The sequence below is a fragment of the Syngnathus acus genome, chromosome 20 (genome assembly GCF_901709675.1).
Source record: "Syngnathus acus chromosome 20, fSynAcu1.2, whole genome shotgun sequence".
NCBI lineage: Eukaryota > Metazoa > Chordata > Actinopteri > Syngnathiformes > Syngnathidae > Syngnathus > Syngnathus acus.
Window position 1 is genome coordinate 6,094,401 of NC_051104.1, and position 25,733 is coordinate 6,120,133.

A 25,733-nucleotide genomic window follows, 5' to 3' on the forward strand; every position below is an offset into this window, starting at 1 on the left:
TCGTCCAAAAATCAACATTTATTTACTAATAGGAAGATAAATAATGCCCAACAAAATAGAAATGACAATGTCTCTTTTCAGGATATATTACAAATACATTTATGGCTTTGTGACACTACTCCAAAGTGCTAAACAACTACAAAGGCTATTCATAAATCATTGCACTACCAGGATTGGAGGACAAAAGAAAAAACAACACAAACTAAAAGCAAAGTTTGAGATTTAGTCAATATAACCATTATAGTTTTCAAACTCCGTCACAGTGTACAAGAAATGCGGGGAATGAAAGCACCCAGCTACAGGAAGAACTGTGAAAACTTCAATCATTGTTGTTGAGCTTATTCTACTAATATAACGGTTTACAATAAGACCATTCAAAGGGTTCTCCAACTGCCATAATCTATATCCAATTTGCAAAAATAGGATGGTTGGCATGGACAAACATGATTTTTTATTTTTTATTTTACCTGCTGTTGTTCAGTTTGAAAATCTCAACCATTATTTGCACTCGTTCATACAACAAGTCATTCATGTGCTATGAAAACCTATGACAGAGTTTGCTATTCTTCGGGGACTCCATTGAAACTTGCCAACTCTGACAAGTCGAAATGTACCGTATGAAAGTGGAAAAACATCATTTAGAAAGCGGCTTCCTGATGCGCAAAGCCCGTCGAGAGGAGCTTGTTAGTTTTGTTATCCCACAAGGTATTTTCGATGGTTCCAAATGACATTTTTTTTGCTGACGTTTGTGCCAAAACTCTTTTCTGTGGAAACATAGAGCGAAACCTATTTTTCCAAGGCGACTAAATTTAATCTGCAGCTAAATGTGGGGTGATACAATTTCATTTGGAGCCAAAATCATCCCACTCCTTGCAAATGCATCGTTTTGCTGCCTCCGTCTTCTTTTTGTCTGGAGACGCTCATATGAATGCTAAATGCATCTACCTGCATCCGACTGAAATAGCTGCTGTTTGTCTCGACACGCTGTAAAGTTTATCTGAGAGACCTTGGAAGCGGCACATAATTCTGATCTAAACAGCTTTGAGTCCCTAGAAAATAATGAAACAAAACTAATCTGCACAAATCATCGGGTTCTAGCAACGATGCTACGTTGCCGATGACTGCCGCTGTAAATCGCCAACGACGTAACAACAAATAAAAAACAGATTGAAATTGGGTAAGCCCTTGCTATGAGTAATTGACTCTCCTGTACTGTAACTGCCTCTAGATACAGCGAGATGGAGGCAAAGTACTACTTTTGTCTAAATGGAGCTCCTCAGCTCACGAGTACTACAAAGTCAGTGAATTTTTCACTGTGATATTGGAGGATTCAAAATAGGCAACGTAGAGCAGCACCAATAGAGTTGCACTGATTATTTTACTTCTATAGATGAACAAATATTAAACTTGAATAGGCATTTTATATATATACATTATTCTCAGCAGGTAACAGGCCTCTATTTAAAATATCATAAGATATACATTAAAAAATAAAATACATGCCTAGATCCTATAATGTAGGTGAGGTAAATTAGAGATTTAAAAAATTCTTCTAGAAATGCAAATCCAGTCAGTATTACTAAGCGGGTCAATATAAATATAAATAACAGGATTCTTAGTAGCCTGTTTGTCACAGTGGCTGATTTAAGATTAGCACCAGCTTTTGTGTTTAGGATAAAGAGGGTGATAGACCTGCGCCAGACAAGATAACAACTACAATGTGATGAAAGGATCTCCTTTGGTGCTACTCTGGCACTTGGAACTAATAAACGCAACAAAATTGAAAAGTACAATTTGTATCCCAGAATACAAAGAGTTGACCATGAATTCTGTAAGGATGAATCACCTGTTTCAGTATGACTCAACATATGAGGATATTTCTGCCTCCAGTGTTGCTCTTCTGCACACAACGTGCTTGTGCAGGAGTCACACGTGAATCGGCGATACGATAAATGGCCTCTGGATACATGTGGGTGTTAAAGCCACTGGCACTTGTGTCCCTCGCTGTTTTGTATGCCGTCAGATATTTGGTCCTTTGCTGTAATGTTCCCTTAGGTTGTAGGTCTGATAACACATGGATAAGTCACATATCCCCGGTGTCCCTGGATTACCCCTTTTACCGGGATCTCCAGGGGGTCCTGGTTTCCCAGGAATTCCCTCGTTGCCTGGCTGTCCGACTCCATCAAATCCACGAGGACCTCGAGCCCCTTGAGTTAAAACAATGGCAAGAACAAAAAGAATAGAAACACAAATTGACACTGGGTTTAATGCATCATTGAAGGAGCATAAAAAATAAGATATATATTTAATTGGACTAATGGAAAACCGCCAATAATGTTATGTAAGTGTTCACAAAAAGCATCTACCCACATATTTGTTAAAAACGGAACATCCTTGATGCATTTCCGTTAAAAGTGCACTAATGCTTTGATCAGAGCTCAGATGTAAAAAAAACTGCTTAGGTGCTAAAACATTTGCCACACTAGAAAATTCAGTCATGGCTGCAGGCCAGTAAAGTATACTTAAGGATTCTATGATTCTCTTTTTACATACCTAGCTGTCCGGGTGGTCCTGGGCGTCCCTGGTGACCCTCTCCTTTGCTCCCCTTGAACCCTCTTGGTCCTATGTCACCTGTGAACATACCATGTCGACTTCAAAATCAAAATAGATCACATATCACGTCAAAGGTCACCATGAGTTAGACACTTTCATGTTCATCTTGCATACTGTTCATTTTCCGTCACACAATATGCTATTGCTCAATTTTAATGCCTCGCCCAAAAGTCTTTAAAATCACTCAGAAAGGTAAAAAAAAATGTCCATGTTCAAATGTCAAAGTAAAATACTGCATAATTCTTCCCAATTTGTATCTATTTTTTCACATTTGATTATTTTTGTGTCATTTTTTATCCACGATGACAAAATACGATTTTTTTAATAGCTGTCTTCCCTTAAACTAACAAGGTGTAATCATATTCAACAGTGAGACGTTATAGTTGGGCATCTTCCACAGATGATTAGCCACTTGATGGGTGATAAATCAAAAGCGGCTCATTAAGTTTGCTTTTGCACGCAGTATTTATTTTATTTTGCTCTGCTGACTTTTACTGGTGTTCAACTTGTTTAATAAGCTTGTTTTACGGGGTACATTGAGCATCAACACATCCAATTTGTTAACTGGTGGCACTCTTTTGATTTTAATCGGTGTTGAAAGCCGCCGTAAATATTCCCGCATTGTTGTTTTTGTGAAGAGGTGTAAGGGAAAATACTACAGTACTATTGTGTAACTTGCAGTGAGGATGAATTTGTCAATACTGTACGTCAGAGCCTAAAGGAGTCGTTCCGCAGTCCTTACCTTTGAGTCCAGGAGGACCTTGCAATCCAGGAGTCCCTGGATATCCCACAGAGCCAGTTCTGCCAGGATAACCTGGTATTCCCATGGAGCCTTTCGATCCCGGGGCACCTGTCTCACCAGGTGGTCCCTTCATCGTATAGCAGGATTCACATCTTTCTGATCTATCCACGGACTGGAGAAGTGCTGGGAGTTGAGCTGAAGGGCACAGCCAGATATTACTGATTTGCTCAATAGCGAAGGGCACAGGATGCATGTTGTGAATACAAAGAAGCCAAATCAAATAATATTTAAAAAAATAATAATCGCTTTGAAACCAGCAACAACAAAAATGACAACCCTTTCTAATCCGTGCTCTCTTAACAATTTACTCACACAATTTATTAAATGGTAAATAGCAAGTTAAATCTCCAATTTATCATCCAGAAGAAACATCACCAAAGCCAGAACCAGTTAACTGATATTATTTATCATTCTCTTAAACTCTACTTGAATAAGAAGCCAATCAGAATCCTTTTGACCATTCAGCCATAGCTAATTATGCCTTCCATCTTTCCCCTCAAGGGTCTGCTGATGTTGGCTATCCACTTCCTATTGCTCAAGTGAAACGGGGCGGGGAAAGATAATGATCTGCAGAGCGAAGGTAAACCACCTTGAAGCATAAGAATTGTTATTGTTGACATAACCGCCGGAACAACCTCTTGAGTCAAGATTCGTAAGGTGTGAATGGATGAACAAGAATAGAAAACGCCATGTACAATATTGACAAGTATGTTGTAAATGTTAAAGTGTAGGATCACCATGGCAACCTCCTGTTGCATACAAACAACAGGTGCACACTCAAATTCTCCATGACCGATCCATCCTCAGGTTTCCTCACCATTCTTCCTTCTTGTCTCACTACTTCTTTCCATTCATTCAAACTAATCGTATCTGCCGAGTCTTTACCTGCCGTTTTGGAATAGCTTGTACTGAATCACACGTCCATGCCACCAACATTAGATCAATAATCACTTATAAAGCAACCGACTGTTTGAAAATCCATACGGCATTATAAAAGGCATTAGTGATGGAAGGATGTCTGTTATTCATCATTGACTTTCAGAAAGTCACTTTTTTTTTTTTTCTTCTTGTAGAAAATCTGCACGAAAATGTAAACTTTTAAAAGATATTACAACCAATTTTTTGATGTACTTAGAACCCAACCCACACCCTCTAAAATGATTCATTTTCTGAATCATCAATCTTTGGCTTGCTGGAATTTTGAAGAACTAGAATTCCACCAGTCCATTTTGTCCATGGCCAAAATGATTTTCTAAGAGCTGCATCACAGCGAATTACAAATATGCCCTTGAAGAACTGTGAGAAGGATATCATACCACATCAATCAATCATATTAATAATATGTTTCCTTGGCACAGTTGCTACATTATTCATGTCATGTCTATGATATCAATGTCAGTCTTCTGGCATTAAAGCCCAATATTATGTAACTTATAAATGGATTGACTTCTTGTTCAAATCTCTTGACAAGTGGGCACGCTATGAGTCCAAACAATTAGAATGTTGCATCCTATTCATAGCAGTTTATTTTTTTTTTTTTGAAATACAGGTTCCAATTCAGATATTGCTGGAATGTTGTATTGATGGATTTCAATCTGTGAAAATCCTTTTCAGACATTAACCTTTATGCAGAGACATTAAAACAGTTACTTACTGCGTAGAACATCGGTGCAGAGCTTTACAAGATGCTCATCTGATGGTGACTTGCCCTGAAAAAAAACAGAACCAATTTTTCAAACAAACTATAGGTTCAAAAGAAGGTCTTAATCTTAATCTTAATCTAGCCTTGACATTTGAATCCTAAACTTGACTTTATCCATATCGTGGCAGGAATCTCCTTTTACTGACACAATAATGAGCACAATCACTCACTGGCTTTCCAGGAAATCCAGGCTGACCCGGTTGACCGGGCAGCCCATCCAGGCCGGGAGATCCCCTTGGACCAACAGCGCCCATGTGACCGTTGTGGCCCATGTCCCCTTTCTTTCCTTCAAGCCCCCTGGGGCCTTCGTCACCTTTCCATCCTTTCTGAAGGAGGACAGATGAGAAAATATCTTACATGATAGAACCATTTTTTTGCAGCAATTGGAAAAATTGTTAAAGATTTGCAGCCTTTATATTCCTCAACGTGCCTTTTGTAGGGTGAATCAATACTCCGATACCAGCCTACCCAATACAAAATTAGCAATATCTTTTTTTTTTCTTCAACAAACCTAGGGACTAACTAAATCAGGCTCCGTTCAGGTTTCATCTAATTTCACCATTCCCACTTAAATTGCTGTTTAACGACCTAACTACCTACCAAATGGCTTTTTTTCTCCTTCCATAATGCGGTTACATAATCATAAAAAAAAAAAAGAAGCCTGCAGCAATTACTTGTTCGTGATGTGTGTTTTATACATCATCAACAAATGAGACAGCACGTTCACAACTGGGGGACGCTGCAGCCCCATACATTCACAATACTGCTGACAGTACGGTTTGCTGTTTCAAATGTGTACGGCTTTGGGAAGAATCCTTTTGTGATGTATATTTTTGCCCGAGGGGAGGCGTTAGATTCCCCCAGGCCTAAAGGTATTGGCTCTGTAAGTCTTCCAAAGACGCTGCGTGCAAGCTTGTCAGGGCCCCTCACAGTGGGGCAGAATAAGAGAGAATGGATTATATCTAATACGGCAAAGTCTAATTTGACATACCTCTCCTTCCTTTCCCCTGGGTCCCACTTGGCCCTGATGTAAGAAAGAAAAGGGAGCAGAAGAGGGTGGGGAAGAAATGGAGAAACATTAGAAATGAGTGCTTCCATATCAAAAGCTGCGACGGAGTGTCAGAGGAGCGATGCTCGCAGCTTCGCGTTGGTGATGCAGAGCTGCTCTTTTTTTCCAGGCCCCCGTCAAAGCCTTTGGCTTACACAACGTTTTAGATTGCTTATTCCAATGCAATCTCAAACACTCCTTTTGTACTCGCTGTAACGTAATGAAAAATGCATTTGTGAATCTTTTATGCCTTTGAAAACAGCATCTGCCGCTAACACCGATTGTGTAAGGCTGTTTTGCGGAATTAAACACTTTAACGTGTGTCTGACACTCGAGGAGTGTTCCATTTCCCCGTGAAAATACCTTATTTTTTAATGAATCCTTTCTGATGGTAGTGTCGTGTTTCACAAATGATTGTTGCCTATATTGAGGTCCTTTTCATTCTTAAGCATGAGTAGCAAAACATAATTTGGATGAGCTCTGATATTGCTAGCGGAAATAATATCACATTGCAAATCAAAGCTTGCAAGTTTTTCTAAACAGGCCTCTTGGCGAGTCATTTTATCCATCCAAGTGCTGAGGGAAGAAAATAAGATTGGTCTGTTGAAAGTATTTAAACATGTGTCTTTTGAGATTACTTTTTAGATTAGATGTTTAATGAACCAATATAGTTTGGTAGCAAACGCTGAGGCGAGTTCAGTTCAGTTCAGTTGCCGTATTGTCCTGAATATAATTTCCAGCGCAATGCTTTTTGTCTCCCTGCTGGATGATAAAAGTAACAGGTGATACTGGCTCCTAATAACTAAAAGGAGGTAAAGTTGGGGCAAAGAAAAAAAAAAGTCAATACGGATACACAGAAGCAAAAAAAATTCAAAACAATTTGATTTAAAAAAAAAAATAAAATCTGTCTGATGAAACCTTGTTTGGCATTATAGCCGAATTGCATATGGGTTTTAATCATGTTAATTATTGCTATAATTATTCTACTTGAATGGTCTCAAATTTCCAATCTAATCAACCTTTTTACACAACAACGCTATTATGTTTTGACAATAACGGCTGTGCACTGAAGTGGGTGCGATTAGAGCAAAACACATTTGCGAGCCTGACAGGTTCCAAACAGGTGAATCCAAAAACAGGTTTTTAGTCACCTACTGCTGAGTCATATTTTTTCATAATACATTTTTCAGTAGACAACACGAAAAAAATAACACTTTTCTGTAATGTAGTCAGTTTGTCAAGCAGTGTAAATTTACCGTGCCCTCAAATAACTCAACACACACAGCTGGTTTACACACCGCTGGCAAGAAAAGTGAGTAAACCCCAAACTGAAAATGTCCAAATAGTGCCCAAAGTGTCAATATTTTTTGTGGCCCTCATGGGCACAGAGTTCAACAGAGCTTCACAGGTATCCTCTGAAATCCTTCTCCACCCGTCCATGTCGACACAACTGGTGAATTTTAGAGACCTTGTGTGGCCTACGTTTTTGTGTCAGGATAGGCCAAAGAATGCTTAAACAGCAAGGAGAGAAGGCAAAAAAATCTATCAAACAAACAAAAAAAAAACTAAGTAGAAGCGGGGTGGGTGATTAGTGTGAATTGAGCTGTAACTGGAATTCTGAGCTGTGGCAGCGCTTGACATATTGGTGTGAAGCTGCAAATGCGACACAAGCTAGGGAGGTGCTGACTTGGGAAGTTGCAAAGAGACACGAGGTATATATACGTCAAGCTCGGACATAGTTGTGATACATTTTTAACATTTCCTGCGGAGTTGAGGCTCTTTTATTGAGTTGTGTCAAGGAGCAGCATAGGTGATGTGGGAACAGGCGCTTTGCCTGCTGACTGAGGAGTTAACGGGCCAAGGAAAGGTTGCTAACAAAATCCTTTGACATTTTGTTTTTCCAATTCCAAAATGGACGTTGTTAGCTTAGAAAACTTGCCTTGTGTTCTGAAAATATTTACTAGGCTCTTTGTGTTCTTCTAGATGGAACTCTTTTTCTCTCTGAAATTTCTCTCTAGGATTTTATTCAGGCAAATAAATCAACATTTTTAGTTTTCCTTTCATCACTGAGCTGTGAGTTTTTGGACGTGTAACGAATGTTGGTATTTTGTCAGGGTTCCTAAAAGGTTGCAAATAGTTGCAAACAGTTTATCCTGTCGCAAAAAAAAAAACGTTTTGAACATGTTTAAAATGTGATGGCGACAAGAAAAACTGTTGCAATCATTAAAATCTTTGCGACTGTTTGCAACATTCAAGGAAACCATAAACCTTCTGTACCACCAAAAACAGGATATTTAACGACTATTCGCTGAAATAAATTGCTCTCAAAATATAGAACAAATACCCCAACATCTACTACGTTGCTCGAAAAATGAATTATTCATAAAAGCCTGTTATATTCTTTGCAGCCTAGAAGAAAAGATGTTTGTTTTCTTACTGTTAGACGAGGCACTATTGAGCCGTACTTATTCTACCCCGTAGGAATTAGGAAGTCTTTTGGAAGACAAATCGTCATGCACATTTCAACTGTGACACATTTGTGATTCACTGCTGATATGTTTCGCTTTGGGAGTTTGCCACTGGATGGGAGGGGCTGAGCTGGCTCGAGAGAATCAACATTTAACCTCCACACTGAAAAATATAATTGCTTTACATTTCTCAAGTGTCACGAGCTAGATTACACAACTATATCTCCATGCCATACAAGCTACAGCAGCGAAAACACACGTGTGCACACACACACACACACAGACACTATGATTGGATTCATTGTCTAATCCCTCTCGGGGGATGTGAAAATCAATACGAGAGTCATCAATACTTGGACTCTGTCTCAAATGGAACTTATTCAGTGTCATTAAGAAAATAATGAAATACAAATCTTGCCTTGGAAGTTGGAAATTGTAGATCACACAGACATGTGTTTCATCATATCTTGACAGGTTATTGCTAGTGACGGCTAGCGTAAACATGTTTTGAGATTCTGCTGGATTCTCACTCATCACTGCAAGCTGTTTTAAGGAAAAACATCTTCGGAATATTTTATACAGTTTTATGGACTTTTTTTTTTTTTATTCCCTGTGATGCAGGATTGTCACACATAAGAGCAGTTGGGAGTAATGTGCCATGCTCAAAGGCATGTCATCAATGGTTTGGGAATTGCAGTCCAATTCCCATAATACTGCTCACACTTGTTTTGTGTTTGTTCTGTTTTATATTGTTTTTATTTCAACACTTTGAGCAGAGTAGGGAAAATAAAAAGAAACTATGATTTGGGTTCAGCGCGGATACGGTTACTGCTTGGACTGGCTTTAGCTAGAAATATGAGCCCCAAGCTACATTAAAAGGCTGTAACTCTTAAATAAGGTCGTGAAGCCCGGACATTGTTCTTCTAGAGGATTTGCTTCATCCCTTGTGTAGACACTTGTTCTCCATAAAGTCATTAAGATTCACACAAACACCCATTTTTGTCCCTCTGCAGCAGCTACAGAAACATTAGCGCCCCCTAGTGGAAGTAGAAGAATACGCCCACACTTACAGGTATGGCAGGAATTCCTGGCTCGCCTTCTCTGCCTGGATCCCCCTGCAAGGAGACATAGCACAATTAGGGAAAGGTTTGTCTGTTTGTTTACAGCCTACGTGTGTTGTGTCTTGTGTGTTTGTGCAGAAGAGACACAATGAATGCAACAACCGACGGAAGTGTGTGTGTGCATGTGTGCGTAAAAAAAAAAAAATAGACAGAGAGAGGAGAAAAGGTCATGCTTACCTCAAGCAACCAATAAGAGAAACCCACAGAGAGAGGGGATAGGAACTAGCTTGCAGTGACCTTTAACAAACCTGACTCTATCGTTCGTGTATGTGACTTATAAGAGACACATCTGCAAGCTCTGATACTCACGACTCGCTTCCCTTCCATTCCCAATGGGCCAACGCACTCTTTGCCATTTGTGTGCATAGTGTGCAGCAAGCAACTATTTATTGCATGCTTTGATTACTTTAAAAATGACACTATATTCATTCCAGCAAAAAAAAAAAAAAAAAAAAGAAATGAATCGCAACAGGCGATTCATGTCATGGACACAAATGGAATGGAAGAATTTGGCATCAGACTAGTTTTAAGTGCATTAGGCCGGTTCACTGTCCTGTTGTCATGGTTTTGATGTGATACTTTTATGGAGGAGAGAAGGGCTCCATAAATATTGTCCATTGAGAGCTGGTCAAAAGCAAAGGCAAAAGATCTCAACTGCCTCCCAGTGGCTGGCTGCGGTACAAAGACCCCCCCCCCCCCCCCCATACACACACTTGGCAGATAGAAAATTTGACACATTTGAACATCCAAGTACTTGTTGAATTAGAGGAGGATTCCTGTCTTGTCTCTTCTGTATTCTCACAAGTGTACATTTTTCAATAATATTCCTCCACAAGCAGCCGTCGATAAAATTCTTGTTGTAGAGAAACGTATTGGTTTCTTTTTTGACAAGCGCTGCCGGTAAAACCGAGAAGAACTCTAAAAGCAGTGTTCCGTAACTGTCATTGTCACTTTCCAAACTATTAAAAACTCGGCAGAGTCTGTTTCCAAATGATGCATGACGGTATCGCTAGTATATTTTGGCTTTTGTCGGCCTTTTGAGGTAGCAATTAGGGAAATTCAAGACTATCCTCACCCATAGTGGATATTTGAATAATTCAGTCAAAATTATCTGGCACATTCCTATGGTTTCAATCTTGCTAAATATAATAGTGCACAATTTTAGGACTTAGACCTTTATCACACAATATATGTAATAAGTAAAAGCGTGTTGCTGAGGAAATACTTAACAAGAAATATTGTACCTTATTTCCTTTTGGGCCAGGCTTTCCATTTTCTCCCTACAGAAAATATTTATGTTAATACCGAGAACAATACAAAGAAAACATATAAAGTAAGGAAAGTAAATCTGAATAATCAACGGTGCCTTTGGCGCAACGCATAGTGGGGACATTAAGCTGCATCTATGTCATTAAAGTAAAAAGAATAATATGCTCATGCGTGGAAAATAAAACTATGTAGATTTCCCTGCAGCAAACTAATAAATTATTCACCACGTTTGAAATTGAAGACAGTCTTTTACTTAAGGCTCATACATTTTTGCTCATGTGTATTGTTCGGGACTCTTACCCAATGACCTTTGTACCCTGGATGCCCTGGGCCACCTGGCAATCCTGGAAAACCCGGCTCACCTGTTGAGCCCTGGAAAAGTGAAAGATAGAGGCAGGGCCATTTCAAAGATCTGGATTATTCTTCCCATGGTTTTTCATTTCGGAGTAATAGGGCTTAAAACAATTCATATTAGGTCAATTGAAAACTCAGAACTGAAGGTGAACATGAGTTGTTTATTTTATGTGCCTTATGACTGACAACTTCTCCATGGTGACCCTAGAATTAATTTCCCTCCCAAAGATTTACGATTACGGCTTCTAGGTCATAAAAAAAAAAGTTTTGAAAGGGATCACAAGAATCATCCCAAACCCTGACTGGGTTGCGTAGACTTTTTTTTTTTTTTTTTATATACAGAAGGTCAGATCTTAACAATGGAAGCAACAACATAATCTCATCAACTCACCTTCTGCCCTGGTGAACCGAGACAAGTATTACCCCTCGAATCACCGCAGTTCCCCTAGAAGAAAACACACGGCATTTTTTTTTAGATGAACACTGTAGCATACAAATATTTTCATATTTCAGTGCAATTGCTGAAAGTTACAACTTTCTCTATTTAGGCAGAAATAATTTGCGAACGAAATGAAGCTATTTTGTAAGTCAATGTTCCGAACAATAATTTGTTTTGTTTGTTTTGCTGCAGGGGGAAAAAAAAGTTTTGCTTTGTTTTTCTTAGGATTTGCTTCATCTGCATCGTCTCCGATTGCAGCCAAATAACCTCAGTCGTCCAGCAGGACAATGGCTGCCAATAACTGGAATCGAAAAAAAAAAAAAAAAAGTGGATTTTACAACAACATAATAATGAAAAGTAAACAGAGATTGTATTTCTTTCAGTAGCTTTTGGAATACCTCCAAGTATGACATCAATTGATAAGAATGACCCAAAAACTCATTGTAAACTCGCTCAAAACTCATCGACTCGCTGAATTAGAAGTGTTTCGAAGCATTCAGCAAATATGCCGGATGATTGAATTGTGAAATGATCAATTTTGTGAAAACAAACGAGATCGGCTTTTTTCAAAACTCCTCCTCCTTCTGTTCCTCCACTGCATCCTCCATCTCTGTGCTGCATTGTGTATACACATTGGGAAAAGCATTATGCATTCCAAGGTCATGGACATATGAGCATGTCAATGCGCCTCCTGCTTGAATTATTATGACGCACCCAGAACCCCTAAAATATTTTAACAATACTGATTTGATGCTTTAAAAAAAAACAATCACACTGTCAATAGTGTTTCATGTAAATGCGCGTGTTTGAATTCAAAAAGCAAACAGAATAGCAATTTTCCCATTATCATTCAGACTGACAATTTGATTTTCACACTAGTTTACTCCAACCGTGCAAAATGAAGTTTTCTCCACAAGAACATTAAGTGATTACGGGGGGGGGATAATGGAACAGGCTGAGAATAGCCAATCGGCCTGGGAGTCCCATTAGCATAATAACTAATTATGACGTTCAAAACACAGTCTCTGGACCCATCTTGGCCCATCTCTGCAGACAGTCCTCAGGGATCCTGGTATTGAGGGTAGATATTGGAAAGGAAAAGGGAGAAAGAGAGCCATGCCAGAGGGAGGAGGGGGTGAGAGAGTGAAGGGATGAGAGGAAAGAGAGAGTTGGATGAAAGAGACACTGTGCTTTGGGCTGAATGTGACAGAGTGCATGACGGCTTCGTCAGGAGGCACTGGGGGAGAAATGAGATGGCTCGGGTCCACACACACACGTACGCCGCATTTGCATTCTGGCTAAGACACCCACATATTGCCTATGCACAAGCAAGTAAACATAATGCTGTGCTGAAGCCCACGATTTAATTTTTTTAAATCATTTTTTAATTCCATTTTTCATTTGTTCATCAGACATTGTCGATTATCTTTTTTTTTTTTTAAATAATTATAAAAATATATGACAACTTAATAGAAGCAATGTGAATCACAAACATATTCACAGCCAAAAACTTCTAACCTCTAAGGCACTCCACCCACGCTCCCCCAAACTTGAATAACAACTTTGTGTCTGTAGACAAAAAAAATTAAATTATAACTGCGTGTGTGATGATTGACTCCCATGGGGGGGGATACCAAGTTGGCGATAATAGCGGGGGAAGTCTGATGACAGTGTAATCATAGAATTTAGACTTTAGGGATGAAAATATGTTAATTGTAGCAGAGCTACACATCTGATGCGACAAACAAAACTATAATTACTCAACTCCACATTGCAACTCCAGGAAGCAGGCGTAATTCCTTTTAAGGTCTAATATTGCAACAATTGGCTCAATTTAAGTATATTGCACTTATTCAGCAGGTCTAACAATAGCTAGTCCATGAGACCTCTTACGCCGTCAGACATCTTTTATGACGTAGTCTGTTGGGCAGCAGCATCGCAACTGCAAACAAAAGCGGGATTAACAAATGGAGTGGCGCGCCAGCTCTGTCCTGGATCGACCTCTGGACACAGTGGAGGGGTTTTTTTTCCTAGAGGAGAATGGCGGCCAAGGTCTCATCTCATGCAGCAGACTCTGACAGCAGTGTCAGAAAGATGCAAGGATGGTCCAGTAATTAAACACTCCTAATTCTTCCATTCAGCCACGCTTAAATGTTATTATCATTAAATAAAGCTAATCCCTTTGAATATTTCCAGAAGGTTATTCATAAATGCAGTTAAAGTCTCCATTGTCCTGCCCTCAATATATGTCGCCATCACAAGGGGGCAGCAAAGCTAAGGACAGACACACTGCACAAAAACAGAGGCAACACACACAACACACAAAATTGTCACCAGCAACTCACTGTCACATTTGTCAAAGTCGCATCGAGCTTGTATTCATATTCATATTAATATCGAAACCCTTCACCCGTGACAGTAGCAACATACTGAAGTGCCGGCATGAGCTTGTAAAAGCTTTTCCTTCTATAAATATGACTAAGGAATCACTATGAAAAACTCATCTGGGTTTTTTTTTTCCAACAATCTATAAACCTTCAAATAAAAGTCAAATTTTAAAGTGAAACCTACCGGTGGTCCTTGTATGCCTGGTGGTCCTGGGTATCCCCTCTCTCCCTACAAAAGACACAAATGATATATATATTTTTTTATTATATTATTATATTATTTATTATTATTTATTATTATCATCATTATGCCAAGATGCATTCAGGTTTGATGTTACCTGAGGTCCGCGTGGGCCTACTTCTCCTGGAGTTCCCTGAATTGATGTCAGAGAAACATGTTACATCATTTTCAAGCCCTCATTAGTGTTAAATACATAAACACAAATATTGCATGTAAATGTGTGTCAGTCTTGTTAGATGTTTTCTTCAGCTAAGTCCACACACAAAAAGATGTCCATGTATTAGAATGTAAATAAACTGCGCATGTTGTGCGGGACATATGCAGTCAAACCTTTAGCGGAGGTCAAATTAAGTTTACCTGTAAAGGTTATGGTGCATTTTAAGTTCATCTGGTATATCCTGCTTGCCACTGAGTTGAACTCATAAGACTCCTTGCCCTTACCTTCTCCAATGGAGACCAGAGTAGACCAAAGCTAATGGACAGCTTTCAGGAGTCTCAATTAAGTGTTAGGAAAATGCTCAATTCTTTCGGTGATTTGAAAAAAGAAAGTGTCGGACTCAATACGTATTGCCTTTTTTAAACTCACACATCAAAGCGGAAGCTAAAAAAAAAAAAAATTGAAATTGGAAGGGGATTTGGATTTGTGGCTTGAGCATTTCTGTCATTTTCGATAACAATATAGTGAAAGAGGAAACTCTGACTTTAAAAAACTCAATGTCAATGTACTTTTAAAATAACTCCTTAAATCCACAAAACACTTTTTTAAAGATGTTTTACAGCGTCAGTTCTGGAGAACCTCACTCTGCACTTTTCATTACACAAATATAATGAAATATATATGTAATTAAATATCATTTTAATTTATTATTGAATAGTTAAATCCCTGAGTGTAATGCAATATGAAATAGCTGTACTCACCGGGGCTCCTTGAGCTCCAACAGCACCAGGATCTCCCTGAGGACATGACACATGTGTCAATGCTTTACAAGATTCCGATGTGCTCCCTGAATAATGTGTGCTGATTATCTAGATTTTGTCACGTAATCCTGTCAACACTGCTGAAAAGACGATAAGATTAGAAGGAGTCATCAAACACATCCTGAGAACAGACAAGAGAGGGTCGTTTAGAATTAAATGGAGACTTCCTGTTGCTGCTGTTACACCATTTTGAAGAAAAAAAAAAAGCCATATATTTGCTTCCCCGCAGCTAATTCATGCTACCTAACTGAAAATGCTAACGATGGACTGCAGAGTTGAATAATTAATGAATCTTTAGTTGTGACGCACAGAGTTTATGGGGAGCCTTGTGGCTAGCGGAACAACAAACTAACACATGCTGTACCGCAACACAGCATATAATTACTGTAAAAGTTGCAAGCAGCCTCGAGTCACAAAATTCTACTGCCCGGTTTTGCTCGCCGACCTTTTGGTACTTTTATGTTGTTTGTTGAACAGCAGCAAGGATATAATTACTCACTTGCAAGGGAATTTGTTCCAGTGTGCTACACTGGCAAAGAACATGTCAAAGAGGCTGTTGGGTTCATTTCAGATTCAGACTATCACTTTTTAGAAAATTAAGACAAATGGTTTGTTGAGCCATCAACATTGCATAGGCAAATAAGCATTCATAGTCATATTGGATAATTTTCAAAAACCTCACATGTACTATGTTTTGGGAATATGGGCGGAAGATGGAATAACCAGAGGAGGAAAAAAAAGATGAATCCAATGGAAAATGTACAATAAATCCGTTCATGGCGCTTGCCTAGTCCCTGTCGACTTGCATGCCACTCAAAATATAACGTTGCTTCATTTGCCAAGTCACACACACGTTCAGACATTAAAAACAACATTTGAGCCCATCCACTCTACTGTGTTTACTGAACTTTGGTAAACAATTAAGTTGTCTTTCCAACGGGTTTACAAGCTTAGGTAAATGGAAAAATAAATCCACGGTAATGCCGCATCAGATTAAAATCTTCAGAGGGTGCAACATTAAATGGTATATTCATAAACAAAAATGAAATGTTTCCACCTCTTGGGACTTGCAGTGGCATCGTCAGGTACTGTTCATTGTCAAAGTGCACAGCCCATATGACATATCATTTTTTCCCTCCTCAAAGCACGTGTTCATAATTATAATGTGAAAAAGGGTGTGTAAAGTAAGAGCAAATATACAAGTGGAGTGATACTGCCCTAAAATAGGCTCTTTACATTGACTGTATATAGCTACAGCTGGAAAGACACATTCAGTACACTTAGCAAACTATAAATATCTTGTTCTCTCCTGCTTTATTCTATCACTGTCCTTTTCGCTAATATAGTAATAAATTAAATAAATGACAGTAATAAATGACAAAGACCAGACCCAGAACCTAAAACTGATGGGGAAAAAAAGAATGCCATATGATTGGAATGTTTTGATGCACTGCCACCTACTGTCCTGTGCTAATAATGCCTAGCTATATCTTCTAAAGTGCCAATTAATAGCATATCCTTTGGTTTCCGTTTTAGTATGCAAGGGTCAGTATGTTGGCCTCATGAGTTTTACCAACGACCTTCATTATCCATGTAAGAAATTGCTCCACTCATTCGACTATGGAACCACAATTAAGTGTATTTTCTCTTGATCATTTGGAGAATATTGGGTCTCTGGTCATGTTTGCACTCTCCTACGTTTGTATTAGTGGTTTGTCCTTTGGGAGCTATACAATGGCTTTTTATTACCAAGCCAACCCCGGTTCTACTATTGGGGTGATTAGTTAAGTTGTCCTGAAGGTTATCATGCTCTTTCATCGCAAATGAATGTTCTGTAAATCTCCTCCAAAGATGTTTATAAGTCCAGGACTTGAATACTTCAATTGGATATGCAGTACAGTACTTTCATTAATTACAGGTGGAGTAATGACAGAGGTAGCATCTCTCTTTGTAACATGGAATGTAAAAAAAAAATGTATAATAACAGAAATGATATCAGGTTGCTTTACATTCCAGTGTTTGAAGGTTTACTGTGGGAAAGCGTATGATTAAATCTAATGTTTAGGATCTCACATGGTAAAGTGAAATTCAAGGCTCATTAACAGTCAATGGAGCTGTCATGAATGGGACCAGCCTTTTTTCTTTTTTTTTTTTACTGTTGAGTTGTTTCCTCAGGCTATGACCACACTGACTTTGTTTGATCCTACAAGGTTGACTTCTGGGTGTTCTTATAAAATCACAAATGCTATCACTCACAACTATAAATATGATGCAAGAAAAAAAAATCAGAGCATGATTATTTGGAAAATCTGTTTCGGTTCTCAGTTCCGGAACCATGTTGTTAACTTGAAATTCCCAAGCCATAATCACTGGGTTGTCATTGATAAGAGTCCAAGTGCTAGCCAGTGGTTACATTCGTATATACTATATTTTATAGTAAAGAAGATTCTAACATCATGTTATCCCCAGTAAACAACCTGGCAGATTGTTTCAGTCAACCTCGACTGCCTCTGTGAAAGTTTCCTTCAGCGTGACTTGAAGATGCAACAGCTTCACTCAGTTAGTCATTTGTACTAGAAATGAACGGAGTCTTTGTTGGATTTGTGAGGTTTTCGTCTCACCTGTGGTAAATTAAAACCTAGGCGGTTCCAAAATAAATGTCAACAAAATTGTAGGGGGAAAAACGTGCACCGAAAATACTTCAAATGTGTCAAACCAATGTTGGTTTGTTCCGTGAGTTCAATGTCAGCACAGGCAAAACAGTTATAATGTAAGGTAATTAATAAAATTGATATTTATTTTTTCTACATCAATAATCCTCATTAGATTCTTCATTGCCAACCAAATATGGATCTTTGACGTCTCTTTTGAAATAAAACCTTAAGTCAGCTCAAATCGCTTGGTCTGAAGACAATTACGCCAATTCAATTACACTTGAGGCAATTACAGTGCTGCTATCCCGTGTGATCTGCAGCCTGCTTCCAGTAAATTGTTAAGGTGTTTAATGTTCCCTGACATTGTTGCAGAAAGACATTTTTATCTGTTTGTTGGCGTTTGTCAAGCTGCGCTGGTCATGTCTCGGGCTGCTCCAGGCAATGAGGATTATTGTGTCCTTTTGCCACTGTACAGTACTTACACGGCTCTACTAAGCTTTTTTGGAGCAGCCATCTGTTCATTTCACTGCTTCACTAGGCGCGAGAAACATCAACATCAAGAAACGAGTGTTTCTTGTATCTCTCGGCATTCGGGCCGCAGTAAAAATACTCATTTCATCCAAGACTGAAGACGTTTAAAAAAAAAACGGGGCATAATAGAATTCACATTTTTGAGCTTTATATTAATTCTCTTTTCTTTTCCATTCAGTGCTTCTGTACATTATTCTGCTTTTTTGCTGTAAAACACTTCCAGATTCCACAGTGGGAAACGGTTTATTATGATAGCGGGAAGAGTCCCAAATTACTGAGTAGACTTCGGCTGCAAGTTAGAGTGGTAGAAGACTCGTAGGAGTTCAGAGAGAGCTGAAAATAGTAGCGCGCACATGTAACAAGCGGGCGTGTTCACAGATGTGTGCTCTGATTTCATCACATTCTGTTTTCAAGTTGCACATACTCAGCGCAGCCGTTTAGTTTCAGCGAGGGAACTATTCCGATTGACGACATGTATATGGGTCAAACTTGTGGCCTCCTCTGGCACACTGCAACATCCTCACCGCCATTAAATTGAGCTGGATTCAATTACCACACTGCTCTTATGCATCTTGCATAGCAGCTATAAAAATGACACTGTCATCACAGTGACTCTCCCATTTTTAGGGCCTTTTTTTTTTTTTAATCGGCAATAATTTTGACCTTCGATCATAACGACCCCAAACAGCCTACTGATGCATGATCGTGATGAGTCCCGCTTCCACCTGGCTAGACATTCAGAGCGGGAATGTAACACGGATGCAGCCAAACACAGCACCATTACCGTAATTATCTTGTTTTTGTTCTCACTTCAAATAGCACACAGTCAATACCACCAACTGTGATGTGATAGGGGGAAACACATTTGTGCACAACACACACACATCAGGCTAAATCTGGTGTGTTTTTTTTTTTCTTGTCTGTACATATACCCTGTTTACAATTGGCACATAATCATATCCTTACCTTTAAACCCTCCTCTCCTGGATATCCTGGTTCACCCCTCTCCCCTGGAAGACCCTGCATTAGGAAACAGAAAGTATGTGAATATTTATGACCATAATAATTTGCTTTATGTATTTGAGTTTGTGGTTTCCAATAGTTCACTTGTAAAGCAAACATCATTACTCACATTAATTCATTATGAATAATCCATCTTTCAGTAATTCTCTTTCTTGTAAATTCAAACCATTTCATCTCAAATCTAATCCGATCTGGTTCTTTCTGTGGTGTGAAACTTAATAGAATTTCCACTTGAGGGATTATCATAATACTCGTTAAAATCAATATAATAAAATAAATATGACATTAAAAATATGAGTTTTAAAATTCACCCTTAACTTCCAGCCATAGAATAATTTAGCTATGGTTGTATGCACTTATTACATAATTCATGTTTAAACATCTTTATAAAGGATTACCTGTGGTCCTGGTAAGCCTTTTATCTCGCTGTCACCCTGGATAGAATCGAGTTTAATAGAAATGTGATTATCAGCAGTAGCCAACACTCATTCATCTGTTTCTTCAGAGTCTTACCGTCATTCCAGGAAGTCCTCTTGGTCCTGGTGAGCCGTCAGCACCCTGCAGAAATGAGATTTTATAACCTGTCATGGTCTAAAAATAAATTTAGGACCCCAAATTGACACCAGCGTGGGTTAGTTAAACAAACAATGAGCTTTGTGAATAACAATTTTTACCTTCTGCCCCTGTAATCCAGGAGGGCCAGGCTTCCCACTTTCACCCTGAGCGAGAAAAACAATGGAAAACAAAAATAATCATCTTTGACATATTTAGAATATTTACATTGCCAAATTAAATGAATGATAAATATTTAGAGCATTTTTTCCAGCTTTTTTAACATGTATAAAAATGACAGAAGTATTATTCTTTATATATATAATTGAGTGTATCACAGCAGGAAGATATAAATAAATAGCGTACTCACAGGCTTACCATCAGCGCCAGGTAATCCCGCCTCTCCTTTGTCCCCCTGGAATGACATTATTACAAAATCCACACATTAAATACACTTTAAAAAGCAAGATTGAAGCATTCTTACCGTGCGTCCTGGTGGGCCACGCTGCCCAGGTCCAACGACACCATTGGAGCCCTCCACTTCTGCAATTGTGGCTTTTCGATTCAGAGGACACTACGGAAGCAAGGGTTGACTCATTGTACAAAAATAAAGCTGGCAAACTTTTACGTATTATACGTATCGAGTGTGATAATGTTGGGGAAACACATCCTGCTCATTTTCTATGTTGATTTTGTAAGGTTCTTTTAGCTCAAACAGCTTTATTAATTTTTCTCTCGACATCTGACTGAATTTAGAAGCACTGTTAGAGTATTACACACATTTGCGATAAGAATTCTTCAAATGATTTCACTTACCCTTTCATCATCCTGTCAACCAAAAGAGAATAAAAAATGAATGTTATTTTCAGAAAAAGCATTGTAGAAATGTGACTTTTGCACGAGTGTACAATCAGGTTAAAACTTTACCACATAGAAGATCTCACAAGCTGTCTCTCTCTCACTCTGAAGAGGATCACAGTACAGGCGTAATTTCTGGATTTGTATCTAACATAAATAAAAAATCAATAATAAATGTTTAGACTTTGGTTGACCGTCATTAAAAAGTATCATACCCGCTAACATTTGCATTATTATTGGCGTTCAAATTTTGACTTTGAACTTATATTTAGTGCAGTAATTCAGAATTACAATGTGTACTTACAGGAACAGTGACATCTATTTCCCGTCTCTTTGCCACCTGTGTCTTCCCATTGATGTAAATGGGCTCCATTGGTTCGGGTATTATTTCCTGCATCCTGTGATCGTCAAGGAAAGCAGTGACCTGGCTGGGTCTCACCAGGAGTTTAAGCTGATGCCACTTTCCATCATATAGCGACTGACAAAAAGTACAAAAAGATGATTTCAATTTGAATCAATTGTGCATGAACAGGTGCGTGTCTTTTTTTTTTTCAAAATGAAACAATGAACTGTTTATTTTTCCAAATTATGATTTCATTAAATAATATTGAACTATTGTATTTAGTATTTAATATTAAATGAATATTAATATTATTTTGAAATATTAATGTCGACAATTCTTAGAGGTGTCCCTTTTTTCGCTTTTCACAGCAAGTATGTGACGTAATAGCCGGATTACTAAATTTAGTTACACATTACAGTGAAACACTGAATCGTGAAACAATAAATGTCAGAAACTGCATGTCAGTAAGCACCCACGCATAATAATAATAATATGCCACTACAGGATTGCGCCATGAGCCATTTATTATTTCCCTAACCATTCTTTATTAAAGCCATTAAGTGTATACGCGTGCGAGAGCAGAGGCGGTATTGTTTCAGATGGGCTGAGCCATAGCCAACATCTTCAAAATGACAAATCACAGGCTACCACGATGTGCCACATCAAAATGAATACAAATCAAACAAGCGCAAAAAAAAAACATAATTGCAACCCTGTTCAGTGTGCCACGCTTCAGTCGAGGTGTGTAAGAAGTGCGTTCGGAAAAAATAACCTGGCTACTTTCTTGACAGGATGTGTTATTATAAACTGCCATGGAAATCGAGGCACGCGTTCCAACTGCGACGCATCCACCGGCGAGTTTCCACCGGGGAAATGTAGCGGTTTCGATTCGGAAAGATTTTCTTTGAGCCCACCTTTGGCATCCTTCACATGTCGTCCTTCATTCAAATAAATGCTTTTGTTTTATCTGGAAGTGCTTCTACTTGTTAATAAAAAGAGGCTTTAACAGAATCTGTTCTTTCCATGTTTTGAGAATATAATCTGAAAATACTTAACGTGCTTTTACACTTGGCCGTGTGATTATACCCACCTCGAATCCTATATTGAAGACCATCTTCTGCTCCATGTTTGTCATTTTAGTGGTGGTAAATGTGACCGTTTTGTCCTTTCCGTTCAGTGTCACTGCAGCCTGGATCTTTTTGTCCTTTGATAACACCCGCCAAAGGTCAAAGTTCAGCATTTGGGCAATTCCCTTTAGACGGATGGTGGCTACAAATACGTAGGAGGGAGGAAGGCCTTCTGGGAAAATCTCTCTAGCAAAAAAAAAATAATTACATTTAATTACGTAACACACTATTAATCTTTTAAGGGCACGTTACCTGGTGTCCTCGGTAATGTCAGTGGAAGACGTAAGAGTGAAGGCCGTCTCGGATTCCAGAGACCCGGGAATTTTCTTGGCTTTTTTCTCAATATTCATGCCCACCATTAGCTCGAAACCTTTCTCATCTCGAGATGCCACCGGTATCCTTGTGGGACACACGGATTCTAGACGATAAATAAAAATTCAGTTGGAAAGCTCAGCAAAGAAAGTAAATAGACGCTTACCTTCGCAGAGTCTCTGTTCCATGGAATCTCGAATACGATCAATGGTGGTGTAATCTTCAGCATACAGGACATAGGTGGAAGATGGTTTGTTAGCGATGGATACGAGCTCGGAGTTTGTGATCTCGCTACCAACCCCAACTGCAAACACTGTAATGCTTTGAGCTCGTGCCTCAATACTGGCATCCGTCTAAGGAAAAAAAAATATTATTAGAAAGCAGGATGTGCGGTGACAAGTAAAGGGATTTAACAGTCTCGCGTTATAAATATAACATTGTTTTCATTACAGTGTGGTTTGGAATTATTGTGAGACCGAATGATAGACAGTACAAGTCGTCATTCATGCAGTGAATAATATTTACTACGTCATCTTGGGATTTGCCATCTGTGACCACAACAGCGATGCGGTTCTTGACTTGGCTGGCTCGCTTGGATGTGGCGAAAACATGGTCCACAGCAAACTTAATGGCTCTGCCAGTCTACAAAGCAGACATGTTGAATTTTAGAGCAGGTCAACACCTTGTTTCTTTAGAATTGAGATTTTCCATGATAGTTTAAACTAGCACACCGCGGCAACGGTTCAAGGAAAACTTGGGCCAGCCATAACTCCAACATGTTCCAAAACTAAATGTCCTCCCCTCTATTAACACTTATATTCATATTTCACTCAAACATTATAACTATAACAGTTGGTAGTGTGTATTTGGGGAAGAAAAAAAAAAAATGCTGTGCCTGCCTGTGTGTTTCCTCCCATGTATGGGATGCCTCCAATGGCCTGAATGAGTTCTGCAGCACTTTGTTGTTCTCCCAGAGGGATCTCCAGACGATGAGTGTCACTGTACTGGATCACAGCCACCTGTAGCAGACACAACATATTCAAAAAATGAAAAAAAACACATTACATGATCATATAGTGAAGTGGCTCTACCTGTGTATAGTGGGAGCTGATATCAAATTGACTGGTGATATTGATAAGCCATTGCTTGGCTGTTTCAAAATCAGCAACGCCAACACTCCACGAGCCATCCACAATAAAAACCAAGTCATTCACTGCTGTGCTGCAGCCTGAACATAACACAAATTCAAAGAAACAAAACATTTATTTTAATTGAAGCAGACATATCATTTTTAGGATCAAACTACCTGCTCGGACATCTTCTTTCTTTTGTGCAGCATCCAGTGGAATCAGCAAGACAATTATACTCCACAGTGCCCAGAGCAACATGGCGGTTTAGGAGGGCGGTTCCCCTCGGTTCGGTCCAACTTGTCTAAACCGTGATTGAAAACAACATGAGACTATCAAATATGCATCCAGCATTCCGTACATATCTTATAATACACTATCGTATTATTCCCTTCAATGCCATGTTAAATACTTTCCATGCATTTTTAATTTGCACCACAAGTTGTTTGTCCCGTAATTTCTGATGTAAGCTATGTTAGCGTCCATTTTCCACCAACCGTAACGCTGGGCCCGACTAAATAACAATGTGCGCACTATGCAGAGCGCTGATGGGAAACTTCAGTATAAACATAGCAGAGGGCATTGCAAAATATTGGCAGGAGTTTTGAAGAATTGGGAGGATCAGTCAGCTGAACACAAGACAGCGCTCTACCACAAAATTTTCTGTCAAAGCCTTTTCTCACTCTTGGCATGTCTGATGGAATTTGCTCTTATACGATGATGCATAATTTTGTACTGAATCCGATGACCGACTGGAACTGTGTCAAAGCCGCTGTGAGACTATAGAAACAAACTATATTGTGGATCTTTATTTAAAAAATACGCAAAGCAAAATGGATACTGTATACTGTTCATCAAAAGTTACGATATTTGTTCAAGAATCAACCACACGCATGCACCTCGCACACAACCGGTCTGGCTCTGTAGTATCTATTTATAAACGTTGAAAAATGTCGGGTCATCGAGTGTGGTGTGCAAACAGTCATCAAAATGAGAGCCCAGCGTTTCTAAAAATGTCTTTTCAGGGATCCTCCAAAACGTGCCCGCCGCAAATTCTCGTCTTGCATCTTTGCAAGCTCTCCTTGAGTTTCTTCTCTTCATTACATGTACACAACCGGACTAGGTGGATCCTGACACTAAATTCCTACTGCAGTGCACCAACCACATCAACCACCTCCTCTGGCTTCGGAATCACAGAACATTCCTTGTGCACAGACGCCGCTAAGCCGACTTTGCTCGGTTTTGTCAACCAATTCCACAAGTTATTTAGAGAAAACAAAACCACTTGTAGATGTTCTGTCATTGACTGACAATGTGTATTTGGCCAAAAATCATATAAAATAGACTCTACAATCTCTGTGAGTTTGAATCAGATAAGGGATGGATGGGTTGTCATGATGTCACAGTTTTACAAGATTATAAGATTATGAGCAAAATGAAAAGTAAATACCATGTCCTCCGATTGTCTGCCGATCAGACCAAAAACATCACTTTGTCCTGACTTAACACAGCCTACTTTCTGTATAAATATTATCATATTGTCAACGTATGATGATTTCAAAATTAATTTGCATTTCATTAGGGAATATAAGCAGAAAATCTCACAGAAAAGAAAAGTCTGACTTGATCAGTAGAAACACACAGAAGTACACGTAGGGAACAAATTCACAATTGTACACGTTCACACAGTAATTACGATGGAAGAGAACTTCAGACTTTCTAACTACATGTCGTTGAAATACCAAAAGACATGATGGGAAGGACTGAAACTGCTTTACCAGAAA

At 38.9% G+C, this 25,733-nt stretch overlaps 1 protein-coding gene and 1 long non-coding RNA gene across 2 annotated transcripts in view; one reads left to right on the forward strand and one right to left on the reverse strand.

Annotated features, from left to right (window-relative positions):
* The window catches only part of si:dkey-225n22.4 (collagen alpha-1(XXI) chain), a 26,168-nt gene continuing 435 nt past the window's right edge, over positions 1–25,733 (reverse strand). Inside the window, exons 2-30 of the mRNA XM_037279644.1 lie at positions 24,129–24,253; positions 23,914–24,050; positions 23,722–23,841; positions 23,348–23,464; positions 22,989–23,175; positions 22,763–22,928; positions 22,474–22,696; positions 21,345–21,518; positions 21,110–21,187; positions 20,999–21,010; positions 20,667–20,756; positions 20,553–20,597; positions 20,305–20,349; positions 20,144–20,188; positions 20,029–20,064; positions 19,574–19,627; positions 15,363–15,398; positions 14,542–14,577; positions 14,388–14,432; positions 11,769–11,822; positions 11,324–11,395; positions 10,999–11,034; positions 9,704–9,748; positions 6,109–6,141; positions 5,288–5,443; positions 5,070–5,124; positions 3,356–3,550; positions 2,554–2,631; positions 1–2,207 (exon numbers count right to left, since the gene is read on the reverse strand). Of these exons, the coding sequence (XP_037135539.1) occupies positions 2,020–2,207; positions 2,554–2,631; positions 3,356–3,550; positions 5,070–5,124; positions 5,288–5,443; positions 6,109–6,141; positions 9,704–9,748; positions 10,999–11,034; positions 11,324–11,395; positions 11,769–11,822; positions 14,388–14,432; positions 14,542–14,577; positions 15,363–15,398; positions 19,574–19,627; positions 20,029–20,064; positions 20,144–20,188; positions 20,305–20,349; positions 20,553–20,597; positions 20,667–20,756; positions 20,999–21,010; positions 21,110–21,187; positions 21,345–21,518; positions 22,474–22,696; positions 22,763–22,928; positions 22,989–23,175; positions 23,348–23,464; positions 23,722–23,841; positions 23,914–24,050; positions 24,129–24,210 (2,640 nt within the window). The 5' untranslated portion in view covers positions 24,211–24,253 and the 3' untranslated portion in view covers positions 1–2,019. The remainder of the gene's footprint in view (positions 2,208–2,553; positions 2,632–3,355; positions 3,551–5,069; positions 5,125–5,287; positions 5,444–6,108; positions 6,142–9,703; positions 9,749–10,998; positions 11,035–11,323; positions 11,396–11,768; positions 11,823–14,387; positions 14,433–14,541; positions 14,578–15,362; positions 15,399–19,573; positions 19,628–20,028; positions 20,065–20,143; positions 20,189–20,304; positions 20,350–20,552; positions 20,598–20,666; positions 20,757–20,998; positions 21,011–21,109; positions 21,188–21,344; positions 21,519–22,473; positions 22,697–22,762; positions 22,929–22,988; positions 23,176–23,347; positions 23,465–23,721; positions 23,842–23,913; positions 24,051–24,128; positions 24,254–25,733) is intronic.
* The window catches only part of LOC119139186, a 17,966-nt gene continuing 9,845 nt past the window's right edge, over positions 17,613–25,733 (forward strand). The window contains exon 1 of the long non-coding RNA XR_005101314.1: positions 17,613–17,646. This is a non-coding gene — a long non-coding RNA (uncharacterized LOC119139186). The remainder of the gene's footprint in view (positions 17,647–25,733) is intronic.